The sequence below is a fragment of the Haliotis rubra genome, unplaced genomic scaffold, assembly GCF_003918875.1.
Source record: "Haliotis rubra isolate DU_JTF1 unplaced genomic scaffold, ASM391887v1 Scf146, whole genome shotgun sequence".
Classification (NCBI taxonomy): Eukaryota; Metazoa; Mollusca; class Gastropoda; order Lepetellida; family Haliotidae; genus Haliotis; species Haliotis rubra.
Window position 1 is genome coordinate 524,198 of NW_025765403.1, and position 16,225 is coordinate 540,422.

The 16,225-nt window shown below is 41.0% G+C and overlaps 1 protein-coding gene across 1 annotated transcript; it reads left to right on the forward strand.

The window, feature by feature from the left end:
- Positions 1-12,159: 12,159 nt before the first annotated feature.
- On the forward strand, positions 12,160-13,455 carry LOC124269609. The gene has a single exon (XM_046704638.1). It carries the CDS (start codon positions 12,160-12,162, stop codon positions 13,453-13,455), a length of 1,296 nt encoding a protein of 431 aa, XP_046560594.1.
- The last annotated feature ends 2,770 nt before the right edge of the window (positions 13,456-16,225 follow it).

The window sequence follows — 16,225 nt, forward strand, 5'->3', positions numbered from 1 at the left end:
CACACATAGTTTTTGATAATTAAATAATTTTGATCGGCCGTCGTTTCATCACCCTGCTTTACCCCTGATACTGAATAAAATGCTTATTGAGTGCTGCACATTAGGATAGCAGTGGACAACTTTGTGGAAATGGGGTATTCATGTTAAACTGCATCATGCATCAACATCACATTTGGTTGGCATTACAACACAAGCATTATTCTTGATTAGTAAAAGCAGCCACACCCAAATATTTACATCTACCCAATGTGGGAATGTGCATGTGTATATGTATGTGTATGTGTGTGTGCGTTCATGCGTGCGTGCGTGCGCGAGTGTCTGATAATGACTTTGTGAGCATTCATCCTGGTCGTGCGTACAAAGATAAGAACAATCACAGTCTGACCACAGGAGTTCAATTCCCTCGAACGGCGATAATAGGTTATCTTGCATCATTGCTAACCACAAATCCTTTGGCTGAGTGATTCAAATAACGGTTTTGGGTTATTATACTGAACAGAGTACCTCGACTTTCTGTTCAGAGATGTAGGACATATGTAGTACTTTTGAACATATATATGTGTTATAAAACATACATCGTTCATTAGTACGTCTCATTATCCAAGCTGTAGGACAAACGCTTTACATTTGTAGAATGCTCCCAAACATCATTTGACTTTATCCCGCATGCTACATGATTGAAAAAACTGCTGTGTCATAAAATATGTAGTATGGACTTATGGAGCAAAGAAATCCACCCAATAATAGTATTAATGTCTTTGTAACAATCGAAAACTTATACGAGGATGAGAACGGATTGCTTTAATAAGCTCATATCATTTGTAACAAAAATGAAAGAATATCCATCTGTTCATATATTTAGTACCGACTTTTTATGAAGAATTGACGTAATGACGTAAAATGTGCTGACTATTCGATACTACATCTTATCCTGACTAAAATTATCTGATTTCATTTGATATGTTGTAAATTTCACCTGATACTGACTGACTATATAAAGTATTGTGATATTGGGTTATCGTATAAGAAGACGGCTTCCATACGGTTACCGTTAAATTTGCAGAGTATGAAGAATTCAGTTTCTTATCGCATATTGAACTTTTTAGTTTCTCCTGTAACTGCTTCAAGTCAGTGTTCACTCTGCACAGTGTAAAGGGAACTTATTCAGAAGCCACAGGATTCCAGTTTGTCCTGAAACCCTGACAATACCGTTTGTTGTATTCGAACGCAAACATATTAGTACATTTTGTTTGTTCCGTCAACATATAGGTGGTGCTCCGTTTGGACAACGTTTTCAGAATATATTTTCTTAATAATAATGCTATAAATTTAGCTTATTTACTGATAACATTTAGTGGGTCCAGCCTTCAATATAAAAAATCGAGTCAATTCCATAGCAAACAGCATCATGTTTGGTTAAGCGTACTGACGGATGATTACATAAGTTAATTCTATAAAGCGTAGCCGACGTTATTAGACCCCCCGTCATTGGTAAACCCACACGGTTCCCCGAAACGACAGCCATAATTATGGTCTTGACTTGAGTATACGAACGCTATCGATGTAAGTGAACTTTCGCGCCACATTCCATTGAGCTAACTAGCCCAGAGAGTAAATTGTCTGGCTGTAAATTTCCGAGATCGGTCACAAGGCAGAAGTGTCAGTTTCACGTCTGAATCAACCATTTGGAGGATGTGAATGACATGCATGCTATTTTACGTCCGACACGACTTTTGATATTTAGGTAACTTTGCTGAATGTGCTAATAAACGTCAGAATAGCTCAATTTCGAGGTTTGAATGTACACCGACGGTACATACACCCTTTCACCTACCATTTCCTAAAGGTGGGTGGATGTCGTTTGACATTGCCGTCAGCAACTACACCAGGGCAAACTGAGCTTCGCACAGATACCATTGTTGCAACCGTGGATGACCAATGACCCGTCATGCACAGAGTCATCCACTAACTATTGCAACCTCACCCTTCTCTCATGGGGCGTCACGTAGACAGAAGATCACAGTTAGAGGAACATTTCCGTCTACAAACTTTATCAATCGTATTCTAACTTGAGACTACACACATGCCGATTAGCATAATACCTTAAAGGCAGCGCAAAAAATTAGTGTCCACTGAAAGATTTTAGTTTGATCACCTGATGGAGGATATTTTGATAAATATAGTGAAGAGAAGACAGACAATCGCAACCCAGAATCTGAGCAGCATATGTGTTTCATTTAAGATGAAATATGTCATCAGTGATTTATGGTTGAAAGAATATCAGTGGGTTTTTGTACAATCTGAAAGAAACGCGATCTCAATTGCTATTATAACGTCACTTCTCAAGCCATAATGAGGACATTACTGTCGTAAGGGATACAAAATAAGGAGTACTTTTTCGACCAATATGTACAACTGTTCAAATGAACCAAACGCAATATACTATCAATGGTTATTTTTTATCCACAAATGATTCAACATTTCATTATTTTGTCATATTTTTCCGCAACACTGTCGCCTCCCTGTGGAGGAATAATGTCGAATCAATAGCAGTTTTCACGCAGAGTTGGGATAATCATAGCTTAACTTTCTTCATTTTGACTTCACGCACTGTGTCTACCACCTAATGCTGCTTTATTTCAACCACACGAAACTCATAAGAAATATTTCTTTTTAAAGCGTTTTGTAATGTTTAAAGTACAAATTATGTTCAAGCACACTCGAAGACAAATTAAATAAAGCACTCGATTTGATTTTTGAAATGCGTCAGAGATACATTAGGATGGTCATTGTTGGAGGTTCAACCTGGTACAAATAGGTTTCAATACAAACGTCAGTATCTCAAACTACATGTACTTGGTATGCTCTGGTCTGTCTGTCTGGTCAAGACTTGATTCTTGTCAGGTCGTTAGCATGTACACATTCCTGGAACTGGAATATTATACGACATAATATATGGTCACAAATTACAGACATAAAAACTAGAAACAAACAACATACAGATCGATGGCTTGTAAGATACGGGTGTCCCCTGAAAACACATCAACCGTTACACATAGAATAAATCAACCTCGTAAAATGCAAGTACAGAACCTTCATTCCCAATCGTATAGTAGAGTGAGTGAGTTAAAAGTCACATCGGCAGTATATCAGTCATATGGTGACTGTTCAATGGGTGGTGATGCGTCATCAGCAGCACTCATCAGAGTAACACAATGGCTGGTGATGCGTCATCAGCAGCACTCATCAGAGTAACATAATGGCTGGTGATGCGTCATCAGCAGCACTCATCAGAGTAACACAATGGGTGGTGATGCGTCATCAGCAGCACTCATCAGAGTAACACAATGGGTGGTGATGCGTCATCAGCAGCACTCATCAGAGTAACACAATGGGTGGTGATGCGTCATCAACAGCACTCATCAGAGTAACACAATGGGTGGTGATGCGTCATCAGCATGGCACTCATCAGCACTCATCAGAGTAACACAATGGCTGGTGATGCGTCATCAGCAGCACTCATCAGAGTAACACAATGGGTGGTGATGCGACATCAGCAGCACTCATCAGAGTAACACAATGGCTGGTGATGCTACATCAGCAGCACTCATCAGAGTAACACAATGGGTGGTGATGCGTAACACAATGGGTGGTGATGCGTCATCAACAGCACTCATCAGAGTAACATAATGGGTGGTGATGCGTCATCAGCAGCACTCATCAGAGTAACACAATGGATGGTGATGCGTCATCAGCAGCACTCATCAGAGTAACACAATGGCTGGTGATGCGTCATCGACAGCACTCATCAGAGTAACATAATGGGTGGTGATGCGTCATCAGCAGCACTCATCAGAGTAACACAATGGGTGGTGATGCGTCATCAACAGCACTCATCAGAGTAACACAATGGCTGGTGATGCGTCATCAGCAGCACTCATCAGAGTAACACAATGGGTGGTGATGCGTCATCAGCAGCACTCATCAGAGTAACACAATGGTTGGTGATGCATCAGCAGCAGCACTCATCAGAGTAACACAATGGTTGGTGATGCATCAGCAGCAGCACTCATCAAATCTGTGACACCTATGCAGTATTCTTATTCGTCTTCTGATACTTCTTGTGAGATCCGGATGTGTCCTACAACCTAGTGCAATGCAGATTTTAGTACAGAACCTTCATTCTTTATCGTAGAAGCTTTGTCACCATTTTTACGGTGGGGGTTTCTATTCATCAAGCAGGCCTGAGCCTGGGGCATGGTATTTTGTTGACTACACAACCAGTTTGAAATCATTGGTTCCACAATGGCTGATTGTGCATAACACGCAGCAATCTGTGACACCACACACCTGTGATTAGTTATTACATCAGAGATCTTATAGAGGAAATTGGACACCCAAGTAGACACCAACAAATTACAATGCATTAAAGCTACATATGTTTATATCTACACATCTATTCATTCATTCATTCATTCTACTTGTCTGTTGTTTTACGACAATGCCATACCAGGTACAATGTATACTAATGGATGGATTAAAGGCGATGATCATCCGTTCTTCATCCCTTGTAACTACGGAATCACAGTCAAGGATATCTTACTTGACTCTATTAACTTGTCTATTATATGGAAACAATATTTCTAATCATCATCTACTGAGGATCGTTCTAATTTTAAGGGAACTTGAAGGAATTGATAAATCTGGACTGAGTGAGTTTAGTTTTACGCCGCACTCAGCAATATTCCAGCTATATGGCTGCGGTCTGTTAACAATCGAGTCTGGATCAGGCAATCCAGTGATCAACAGCATGAACATCGACCTACACAATTGGGAACCAATGACATGTGTCAACCAAGTCAGAGAGCCTGACCACCCGATCCCGTTAGTCGCCTCTTATGACAAGCATAGGTTACTGAACATCAATTCTTACCCGGATCTTCACTGCTATTTAGATATGGACTATCACACAAGTAATAAGCTATTATCTGTGGTATTCCTTGAAAAAAATAAGTAATGGCAACTAGATATATACACGGCAACAGACATTGGACTGTTACGCAGAAAGTACAGCTTTCATAACTTCTATTTCTTGAAGCATTAATGGAAGCAATGAAATGCAAAGATGAATAAGTGTATTCTTGTAATTGATGTCGATACTTAATCTTCTTCAAAAGCTTCTACCTGTGATATTTATGCGCTACAGGAAACTGATTAATTTGATTAATTGTATTTCCTAATGATTACGACAACAGATTATATCCGTCTGAAATGAACCACTCTCGGCTGACTTTGATTACTTGATCTCTAAAGCAACTGAAATCATCCCTCTTGAAAAAATGCATTTATCTGAAACTGACATGCAGTTTTAAAACAAATAGTGAATATTCGCAAAATCAAATAAACAGTTGATTTGATTAGGAATAATAATAACATAAGCATGTCTTACAGTCTAATGTACAAATAATCGTTTTCGATGAGAAGAAATTCCTTCATCTGATTTGCTTGCGACAAGCCTTTAACAGTGAAATAAACATAAGTATTTCCTGTCAATCACTGGTGAAATCAGACCCAATAGCTTCCACTTGTGTGTTCTCCTACACAAGCCGCTCATCTGATGACACTAAATCTAATCCGTCCATCAAAGGCGGCTTAGAAACCACGACTGCAACTTCATACGTTGATCATAATAAAATCATCTCTGGTTTAATCAACCCTTTCGCCGGGATTTTTTATCAGGGTGATTTTTGTCAAAGGATTTGTAGGATACATTTTTCCTTGTCAGCTTTTGCGTCCAGGCGTGTAATAATGTCTTTTAAATTTTGCTGCTGAAATTTTTTTTATTGGAGTGTACTCCAGTTATATAGACAATTACTAAAATGACGTGAATTAACAAATTCTGTTAAATCAATGAGATTCTATGATTTATTCACGAAATTGTTTTGTAGATAACAATTAATTATATTTATTCATAAAAAGGTATATGAATATATTACGTGGCAGCGTTAAGAGGGCATGAGGAGAAAGCTTGGACAATATTGTAAAGCAGCATTGCAGAGAGTGATGGGTTTAGAAAGTGGGTTTTGAAGAACAATATAGACATTCTTAGTATTTTCGTTTTCTGATTTGTTTTCTGATTTCGACTCAGATTTATAATGATCATGTATACTGTGTTATTTTGAAAGGGAAATTCCACGAATAGCGGATCCTGGAACGACAAACGAAGTTAACTTAGTTCAGTGAAGAGTTGCGCTTGCAGTGTGACTCCACACGGCCACTCTTTCCGTTGATTAGTGTAACTGTCAAATACGTATTGTGTATTTTAAGATACCATCCAGATTTGAGGGACCACCAGACACGCGCTTTTCTCGTGCATAAGTAAATTTTGTACACCTGTGTTAAATGAATAAACAGATTTTGCACGCAGAAAGTTAAAACATTTACAATGTAAACGACAATTGCCCCAAACAGCCTAGGCTTTTCGAGCTTCATCTCCGTAAGGTTCTAATAACGTTTAAATCTAAATTACAGCTCTGTTCACACAATAATGCATCATTGGTATTAAAAGAAATTCAGTTGCAGTACATTCAAATTCGTAACTGTACACGAAGTATTTGTTTTCTTTATGAAAACATATTAATGGTACTTTAAATGTACCATTTTAGGAAATGATGGCATGTCTCATTTTCCCATCTACTCATGTATTGCCAGGATTCTTAGTCAAGTAGTTCCTTGCGCAGCACAAACTATACAGTTGATAGTTGACCTTTCTGTGAAATCGCTTTCATCTTTACTTGAGATTTAAAGAGTTAAAATACAGAGTCAGGAAGATCGGTAATCAATTACGTTGCTCTTTGTTGTGACTATGAAGCCAAATGACCCTGATCAAAATTGATACTTGAGCTAATTTTAGAAAGTGCCCAATCGTAACATCGTCTCTAAATTGATGGTCAAAGACAATCTTTGCAGTTATTGTTTCTTCCACATTGCACATCACAAAATCAATGATTTCAATTTCACATATTTTTCTGAGAGTGAAAACATCGAAAGCGAATAACATCGATGAATATAAACAAATCTGTCATTATATCTGTCTATGTAGGATCAAATATATTTCACACAAAGATGTGCGTAAAGCATATATCACCTACTGTGACAGTATATCTATCTATCTATCTATCTATCTATCTATCCAGATATACACATTCCGAACTTTATGCACGAATTAATATTATTGTGCTGTGAATATTTACATGTCGTTTTATGGTTCCTTGGTAGTTTTAAATGTAAATCTGTGATATTCTAGTTATATTACTGTCCCCTTTTGACACGTATATATATCGTTTAGGATTGTTTTTATTAATATATAGTTTACGTCGTCACGATATGGCTGAAACACTAACGATGAGATTTTAAGTAACAACTCACCCATTCACTCACATTCCATCCCAAAGTTGTTCATGTACATAATTGCTATAATACATCGATCTGGTGCTATAGACCAATGGCTTATGGTATAACACATTTCAGCTTCATCGAATCATTTACAGTAACATCGTAATATCTTTTCTCCATATAGGGGTGACAAGTTAATCAAAAATAAAATAACAGGGGACTAAGACAGCACTGTCTCTCTAAACGTAGTCGGATCATGCCTTGATCTGTTTAACATAGGCGTTCAGAGAAGAAAATTACTTTATGTTGAGTTATAACCTTGTGCAAAAGGATTATACGTTTTTAGAATTATACCACGCCGTGTTTTTTATCCAACCAAAAAGATACACCACATGGTATATCTAATATACTTAACACATACAAGGAGCATGAAGAACACTACACCATCGCCGATCCCCACTGTACGTTCTGAATCATTGGTGTGTGGGTCAAATGTGTCGAGTTAATTATGTGAGTGAGTGTAGTTTTACGCCGCACTCAGCAATATTCCAGCTATATGGCGGCGGTCTGTAAATAATCGAGTCTGAGTTAATGATGTAAAATTCTCAGACAAGAATCAGTTGCTCGAAGGGTCCCACAACTTTCCAATTTCAGGAACCACCAAAGTTTCACTTTCCTGAAGTATTTCAAATTCATCCAAGTTTTCAATGATACGAACGTGTTTGCAGAATATAAGCGTGGCAGCTCATGATGGAAATTCGACTTCAAGTTGCTGCAAGCTTCATCATATTGCTTCGTTACGATATGGCTGAAATATTGCCGATGTGACGTTAAATTTTACCTCACTCACTCACTCATCATATTGCTATTATCTTGTTGGCCCTGTAATCAAAGACACCTTCTCTTCTGAAATAACACACTTCATCATTCATTCAAATATGGACCACAAGTATCTTGAACTGCTACTGAATGTGATCACATCTATAAATCATTATGGATTCTGTCAATGCATATGACAATAAATGTGGGCCAATCAACACTAGGCATTTTTGGAACCGACGTTAGTCACAGCGATGGTGTCGTATCAATCAGTGACGGTCAGCCATTTTTCAATGATGATCTGATATCCATTTATATTTCACGATCCTCAACTTGCTTTAAGCATACATGTGTTGTAAAATCCATTGCTTCATAATGCATAATGATTGCCCAGTTTCCTGAACGAGTGTTCTTCCTTTGTGACTGCGACCATGCTGAAATTCTGAAACCCATAACATCGACAACCTGGCTGTTGTTACAAGCAAATTTCATACAATGTCAACTCGTCTGGCTATATGTCCGTGTCTGCATGCCTCACAATACCTTAATTAATTACAGCTCTCAATAAAGAACTCTCCATCCTCCGTTAAGCATAAACACAGCAAACCAGAACCCACTTCCTGTCCCCACTACTCCCGGCCCAGTGTTATTCCACAAAACCAAAATGTCTACTGCCCATTAAGTTTTCCATCTGATCATCCGGCACATCGGCAAGCCGTGTTCACCGTTCTGCTGGTACTAATCTGATTGCTGAGAAGCGAGCTAACATGGCACTGATGTCAAAGATAATGGCTTCGTCGTTCTTCACTGGCCATGCAAAACGAAAACCTTGATTTTTGCTTCCAAACTGACGTGCCTGGGTTATGTCGAGAGCATGTATTTGTCCTCAGACATTGAACCGTTGAGTGCTGTTGGATGTTCGACCGTCTTGTCTGGAGTAGTCTCCCTTGGGACGTAAGGCACGAAGCGCTGTGTTTGTCGAGGAGGTTCGCTTCATGAGTCGGCATACAATGGGCGAGGGTAATACATGAATATACGGCCCCATCCCACTTTAGTACATGCACACTTCAATCAATAATTGTTTAGCAATCTCTTAAACTATATAACGTATGTACTTGCACCTTATCACGTTTATCGTTTTTCTGAAGCTCTGCACAGTTACACATCTGTCATATGTTCTGGAAGGGAGATAATCGAGGGTAAAGTTCACCATGACAACTAATTATTTCCCCTTCCACTATGCGTATGTAGTTTGTCTAGTTACAGGATATATATAATCATGTAAATTGTAGATGATGTTTGCACCTATTCCTGTAGCCAGGCTGTATGATGGATGGGTAGGCGGGATTTGTGGTGGAAACGTTGGCCTGTCATGCTTACGACCTGGTCCTATTTCTCAGGTGGCCAAGATATGCCATTCCCTCCAGACACCCAACACTTGATCACTGAACATATGAACGCACTCAGACAAATGCATACACGCGCTCACAGATACTCTCTCTCTCTCTCTCTCTCTCTCTCTCTCTCTCTCTCTCTCTCTCTCTCTCTCTCTCTCTCTCTCTCTCTCTCTCTCTCTCTCTCTCTCTCTCTCTCTCTCTCTCTCTCTCTCTCTCTCTCTCTCTCTCTCTCTCTCTCTCTCTCTCTCTCTCTCTCTCTCTCTCTCTCTCTCTCTCTCTCTCTCTCTCTCACCTTCCTCTCTCTCTCTCTCTCTCTCTCTCTCGCCGCTCAATTTCTCACATACTACTATATCTGAGGTACCCGACAACTAACAGGGGCGTACTCAGGAAAGATATGAAGTGTAGGCACAACTGGACGAGAGCAACACAGTGATGATGGCGGACGTGCATGGTCACGGCCAATCGAGCTCTCTGAACGAGTGTGGATATTTGACAAATAGCGCGTGTAATTATGATAAATCGTACACAGAACTAACGAATGTTGACCCAGGAACACTTTCCTTTGACTGTGTGAACGAAAGTTCATTTGCCTTGCGTGTGGACGATGGAAATGATATGTCTGATACCCGGCAAGGCGGCGAATACAACGACAGTCAACATGGCGATACTACTGGTGAGTTGAACTGTACGTTACGTGACGAGTCTGTGGACTTCATATCGCTATTCTGTACACGTGAGTCACCGGACTGTCCCAAGGATACGTTTATATCAACAACTCTTGATATATTAAATGGTGATATCAGTGAATTAGAATCAACAAGATTAATACTTTTGAAAGGGGCCAAGAAACAGGAAGGTTTTCCTTATTTGAAAAGTGTTCTAAAGAGACGCTTGGAGAAGCGAGGCAAATCAGGTGAATCTCTGCAATTCAAACTTGCAAAAGACTGCTACTATTTATTCAGAGCATGCCATGGTGAATTTGCTAATGAACTAAATGACATAGTGTGTACGGCCAAGGACAAGAGATGCGAACAGGGAGCGGTAAATGCAGGTGTTGATGCGGTCATGTTGCAAGTTGCTAATCTGAAGACTCATGTTGCTAGATTTGACAGAGACATGGTTTTATTGAGAAAAGAATATGCTCAAGATGTCGACATATTTACAAAGCAAATTCGGGAACTACGAGAACAGATTAACTCACAAGCTAAGGTGATTGACACACTGCGTAGTGAACTCTGTGATCTGAAGCAGAACAATAGGCTGTCTGATATGACGGCTTGTATACCCCTCGATACTGAAGCTAGTCACACACATAATGATGTAAATCAATCGTCGTTGGAGCATGGCAATCTTAGTGACAATGCTGACACTGGGGGCGGCGGCGAAACACGTGATAACGGTATCTCTGACTGTCATAGTGTTGTATCGAGACAGGCTAACGTTAGAGCGTCAGTGGACAACCCGGGCAGTTGTACTCGCACGCACCCCACACAGGCTGAGAGCGCTGCAGGGGCTAACGGTAATCGTATAGTATGTGACAATGTAGAAGCTGAGGTACACATGGGCGGTGACGCTGTGAGTGACCTGACAGGAACAGTTAGCAACAGTCAGTCAACTATAGCACCGGTCCATAAAAACAACTGCAACACCGGGTGTGTCAGTAGTCAGTCGTATATCAGAGAACTGAGTGAATCCCTTGGTTTACCGATTCCATGCCATGATAATGGTGAGAAAATTCTTGGACTAGACACTATCTGAACAATAAATACAGACACACAACTTCAGCACAGGTAAATGTCCCTTTCACTCAGAAGAAACTTGTTGAAGATCCTACCTTTTGGCCTGATGGTATCGTTGTCCGTAAATGGATACCGAGGTCACAGATGTACAACAACAAGACTGCATAATGATGGAAGTTGATAGGATTACTCTCATGTGCTGGAACTGTCGAGGTGTCTCAACCAGCGTGCCATATCTCAAATCATGCCTCTCACAGTGTGAAGTGGACATTTGTGGACTGAGTGAACATCAGCTCGGTAATCATAACCTCCAATTACTAACACAAATTGCCGATCCATATTCAGTGATTGCTAGATGTTTTGGAGATGGTCAACTACTGCCTGATGGGTTCTTTGCATCTAGAGGTGGTGTCGCTTTGCTTATATCTAAGCGATTCCACTGCTATTGTCAAGAGGTACCTAGCGACTATGACTTCTTAGTTGGTGTTGAGATTCACGTTCCTGGATGCAGACCTTTGTACATATTTAATGTGTACCTACCGGCTGTGACTAGACCAAATGAGTTGTTCTTTACTTGCCTTGACATTGTCGATGACATATATGCTGCCTACTCAGAACTTGGTGAAGTAATTATCATGGGGGATCTAAATACAAAAGTCAAATGTGCTCATTACAGATTCACAGAAGATGTCCGATCAAGAAGAATGAACGAGACAATTCAAAGGTCAGGCCTTACTTCAGTGAACACTCTGGATCTCTGTTCAGGTCCAACTTGGACCTTCTGCTCTTATCAGCATGGACCACGCACTATGATTGACCATATCTTGTTGCCTGAGACGACCCTGAGTGATGTTTTATGTGCCCGTATCTTAGACGATGCCCCTTTCAATGTGTCTGACCACAACCCGGTCATCTGCACCTTGTCCCTGCCATCACCTCTACCAACACTCACGCGAGAGGGACGAGGGATTGTCTCATGGGAAAAAGCTAGAAGTCAGGACATGTTGAAGGATTATACCTTTGCTGTTTCCCATCTGCTGTGGAGTATTAAACCTCCCACAGAGGATTGTGAATTGACTGATATTGATGAATATTATTCAGCAATAACATGTACTATTTTGCATGCCAGCAGGGAGACACTACCAATGAAATCATTCAGGTCATTCCTGAAACCATACTGGAACAAAGTTGTGAATGATTATCATAATCACATGACTGCTAAGCGTCGTGTTTGGCTTGCTGATGGCAAACCTCGTGGGCCTGCACACACGTCCTACAGAGAATACAAGGCAGCAAAATCTGACTTCAGGAAGCACATGAGGCAAGCAAGTGATAACCATATCTCACAGACTTTTCAAGAACTCGAACAATCCCATGACCTTGATATCCGGACCTTCTGGAATTGTGTGCGGTCAATAAGAGGGGGACACAAGTCAACACTTTCCCCGATATTGTATCAAGGAGCTGTGCACAGTGATCCAGAGGCTATATTTGATGCTTGGGCTAACCATTTTCAGGATGTATATGCTGCCAAAGACCGAGACAATTTCAACTCTTCCTTCTGTGAGCAGATAGAATCCCTAGTTGAGGAGATCCGTGTTAAATGCAAGGAAGAACGTGATCCACAGCCAATGAAATTCACAGAGTTGGAAGTCGCTGAGTGCTGTGCCAAGCTGAAGAACAATAAAGCTGGTGGTGCTGACAAGATCGTGTACGAGCACCTAAAGTATGGTGGCAGAACCTTGATGTTTCACTTGGCAACCCTCTACAACATCATTCTTGAATCCGGACATATCCCGACAGCTTGGCGCGAGAGCATCCTGGTGCCTCTGTACAAAGGTGGGAATAAATCAAAGAAAGACCCGAACTCTTACCGTGGCATATCACTCTCCCCTGTGTTGTCAAAAGTGTTTGAGATGGTGCTCCTGTCTCGACTGGACGGACTAAATCAATCTGATACCTTCCCCCCACCCACAACAAATGGCATACCAATCTCAGTTATCTGCCCTTCACACATCCTTCAACTTGCAAGAGACGATACGCCATTACCACGAGCGGAAGGAGGATACCCATGTTGTGTTCCTGGATACATCAAAGGCCTTTGATACAGTATGGCACAGTGGTCTCAAATACAAGTTATTCGAGTGTGGAGTTAAAGGCTCCTTGTGGACTGTTCTTGACGACATGTACACGGGAATGATGTGTCGAGTTTTCCTTGACTCAATGTGCTCTAGGCCTATCCCCATGATGCAGGGTATCAGACAAGGTGGTGTGCTGTCAGGGAAGTTGTACCTGCTGTACATAAACTCCCTACTCCAGAAACTCTCTGAGTCGAATCTCGGCGCTGTCGTGATGGACTTAAGCGTGTGTTCTCCCACTCAAGCAGATGATGTAGCACTCATTTCATCAAGGCTCTCTGCCCTTAGATCGATGGTGAGGATTTCGGAGGAATACAGCAACGACTGGAGATACGTACTGTCCTCCTCCAAGAGTGAAATTGTCACTTTTCCATACCGGCCGAGATCTCAGCAGCTAGAGCAGGTTGAAGTCAGGTTGTATGACCAACCTCTCCCGTGGAAGGAATCAATCCGCCATGTTGGGATAGTCTTGTCAGGAAACATGTCAAGCATAGAGCATGTGACGCTAGCTGCCATTTCCTTGCGGTCCGGTGTGAGATCACTGACAGCTTGTGGGTTTCACCCACGGTTTACAAACCCAATCATCAGCCTGACAGTTGTTAACCGTGTGTTTCTTCCCAAAGCCCTGTACGGGTCGGAACTGTGGACTAACCTTTCCAAAGTTGAGATCTTAATTCTGGAGAGATCATACAGACACGTCATTAAATCAATCCAAGACTTGCCTCGTACCACTCGAACTGATAGTTGTCTTGGACTCCTTGGAGTGTTGCCTCTAGAGGCAGTTATAGACCAGCGGAAGTTGTGTTTCCTGGGTGGTCTCTTGAATATGGACCACAGATATCTACCTCACAAACTGTTTATATCCCGGTTGATGGGCTACTTGCACAACGTCCCATCGTCATCGTTTGGATATGTGCCTGATGTAGTCAGGGTGCTTAAGAAGTACCTACTCTATTGTCACTTGGGAAAAATTCCTAGAATCAGGGTCCTTCCTAGGGCGTTCGAAGTGGAGGAGAATAGTGAAGACTTCAGTCAGAGAGTATCATGTAGCACAATGGAACAGTCGGTTGGCAGATGACTCTGATCTTCACAAGTTCCAGCGGATACATCGCCAGCTTGAAGTCCACCCTGCATGGAAGGTGTCATTGCTTGATGCATCACTCAGACGGCAAGCTAACTTTGTCATCAAAGCCTGTGCTACAGTGAGAGACCTATGTGAAGCAGGGCTGTGTCATCGGTGTGGGATGATGTACGATGACCCCCCCTCACGCACGCCGTAGTTGTGTGTGGATACACAGATGCAACTCGGGACGAACTGTGGACAGGCCTAATCAATGTTGGGCCAATCGAATTCAGCGTGAAACTTCACAACATGAACCCAAATGAACTTACAGAGTGCTTGTTGTCGTGTACAACCGACTTTCCTCTGATCAAAGAGGACTTGATTGAGTTTTCCACTCTGTGCATAAAATACATCACCATGATGTACAAAGCTGTGTTCCAGTGACTCATTGTGACTCTTGCATTTGACTGATTAAGAAAACGTGGTATTGGCTCTAATGCGCACGGAAATCCTGAAATAAGTGCATAAATATTGTCTCTTTCTGTACTCTTCACTATGGAGGAATAAAAGATTATATATATATATGTAGGCATCCTCCCTCAAGAAAATGTTTCAAAAAATGGTTACTCTAGACAACTATATCTGGTATACGTTACTAACATTGAACAGATAAATTTAGTATTGTAACAAATATTTTATAGTATAATTAAGCAATGACAAAATAGCTCTTTCAGCAAAAGTCATTATTCTATTAGGCCATAAAATGTTATGTGCCACCGGAATTTCATCAAATTAAGAAACAACTTTCCATGCAGTTTTGGGGGTGTTTTGGGGGGTTAACAGAAGTCAATATACAATTGATATGCATAGAAAAATATGTAGACTAGTGCTAGTTATCGGCTGAAGCCAATTGTTGCATGCAGTGTTGTAAATACATATTAAATGCAAGAATGCTAACTCCTGATTACTTTATATATAAACATAAATTGAACAAATGGCATTTATGTGGATTAATAAGAAAAGGAAGTTTGTCAGCACGTTGTAAAGGAAATCCATGCGCCTCGTCCAGCAGCAAATTGCTCAATGACATGGTGTGTGCTTACTGATATGGATAAGTGCAAGAGATGACATACGGACATCACTCATGGTGGACCGAAGGTACGTCTTGATCCTCCTCATTGCACTGAAGGATCTCTCCTTATGCTGATATCACGAGCACAGTGGTGAATTGCCGAAAAACTTAAGTGTAGGCACATGCCTAAAGTACCTAATGGCAGGTACATTACTGACCAAATTCTTTGAATGACTCTGAGTATGCACCTGATAGCTGATTTGGTGTGTTGGTCCACAGCCAGCCTAACTACACGACAAAGTGGATCCGCTGGTTGCGCTGACGATTGCAATCAAACCCCGAATTCGTTGATCGATGTGAAAGTGTATGCGTTGATCGCAGATCTTCTTCCAAACGAAAGGGTTGTTACTCAATAATGTTTTTCTTTTGTCAGATTGCCTCGAATATACCCGAATCCCCACATGACCTGAACCTCGATCCTTTGTGATCTACTCCAGGAAACACCATACGGAATTGCTCTCTGCTTCACATGCCTATCTACAAATGAGAACTCATGTATGGCATCTTATTCAATCGACATATATCGTTGCTCATCATATCGA

Coding starts and splice junctions, on each gene's coding strand:
- LOC124269609 (XM_046704638.1), top strand. CDS start 12,160: ATGATTGACCATATCTTGTTGCCTGAGACGACCCTGAGTGATGTTTTA.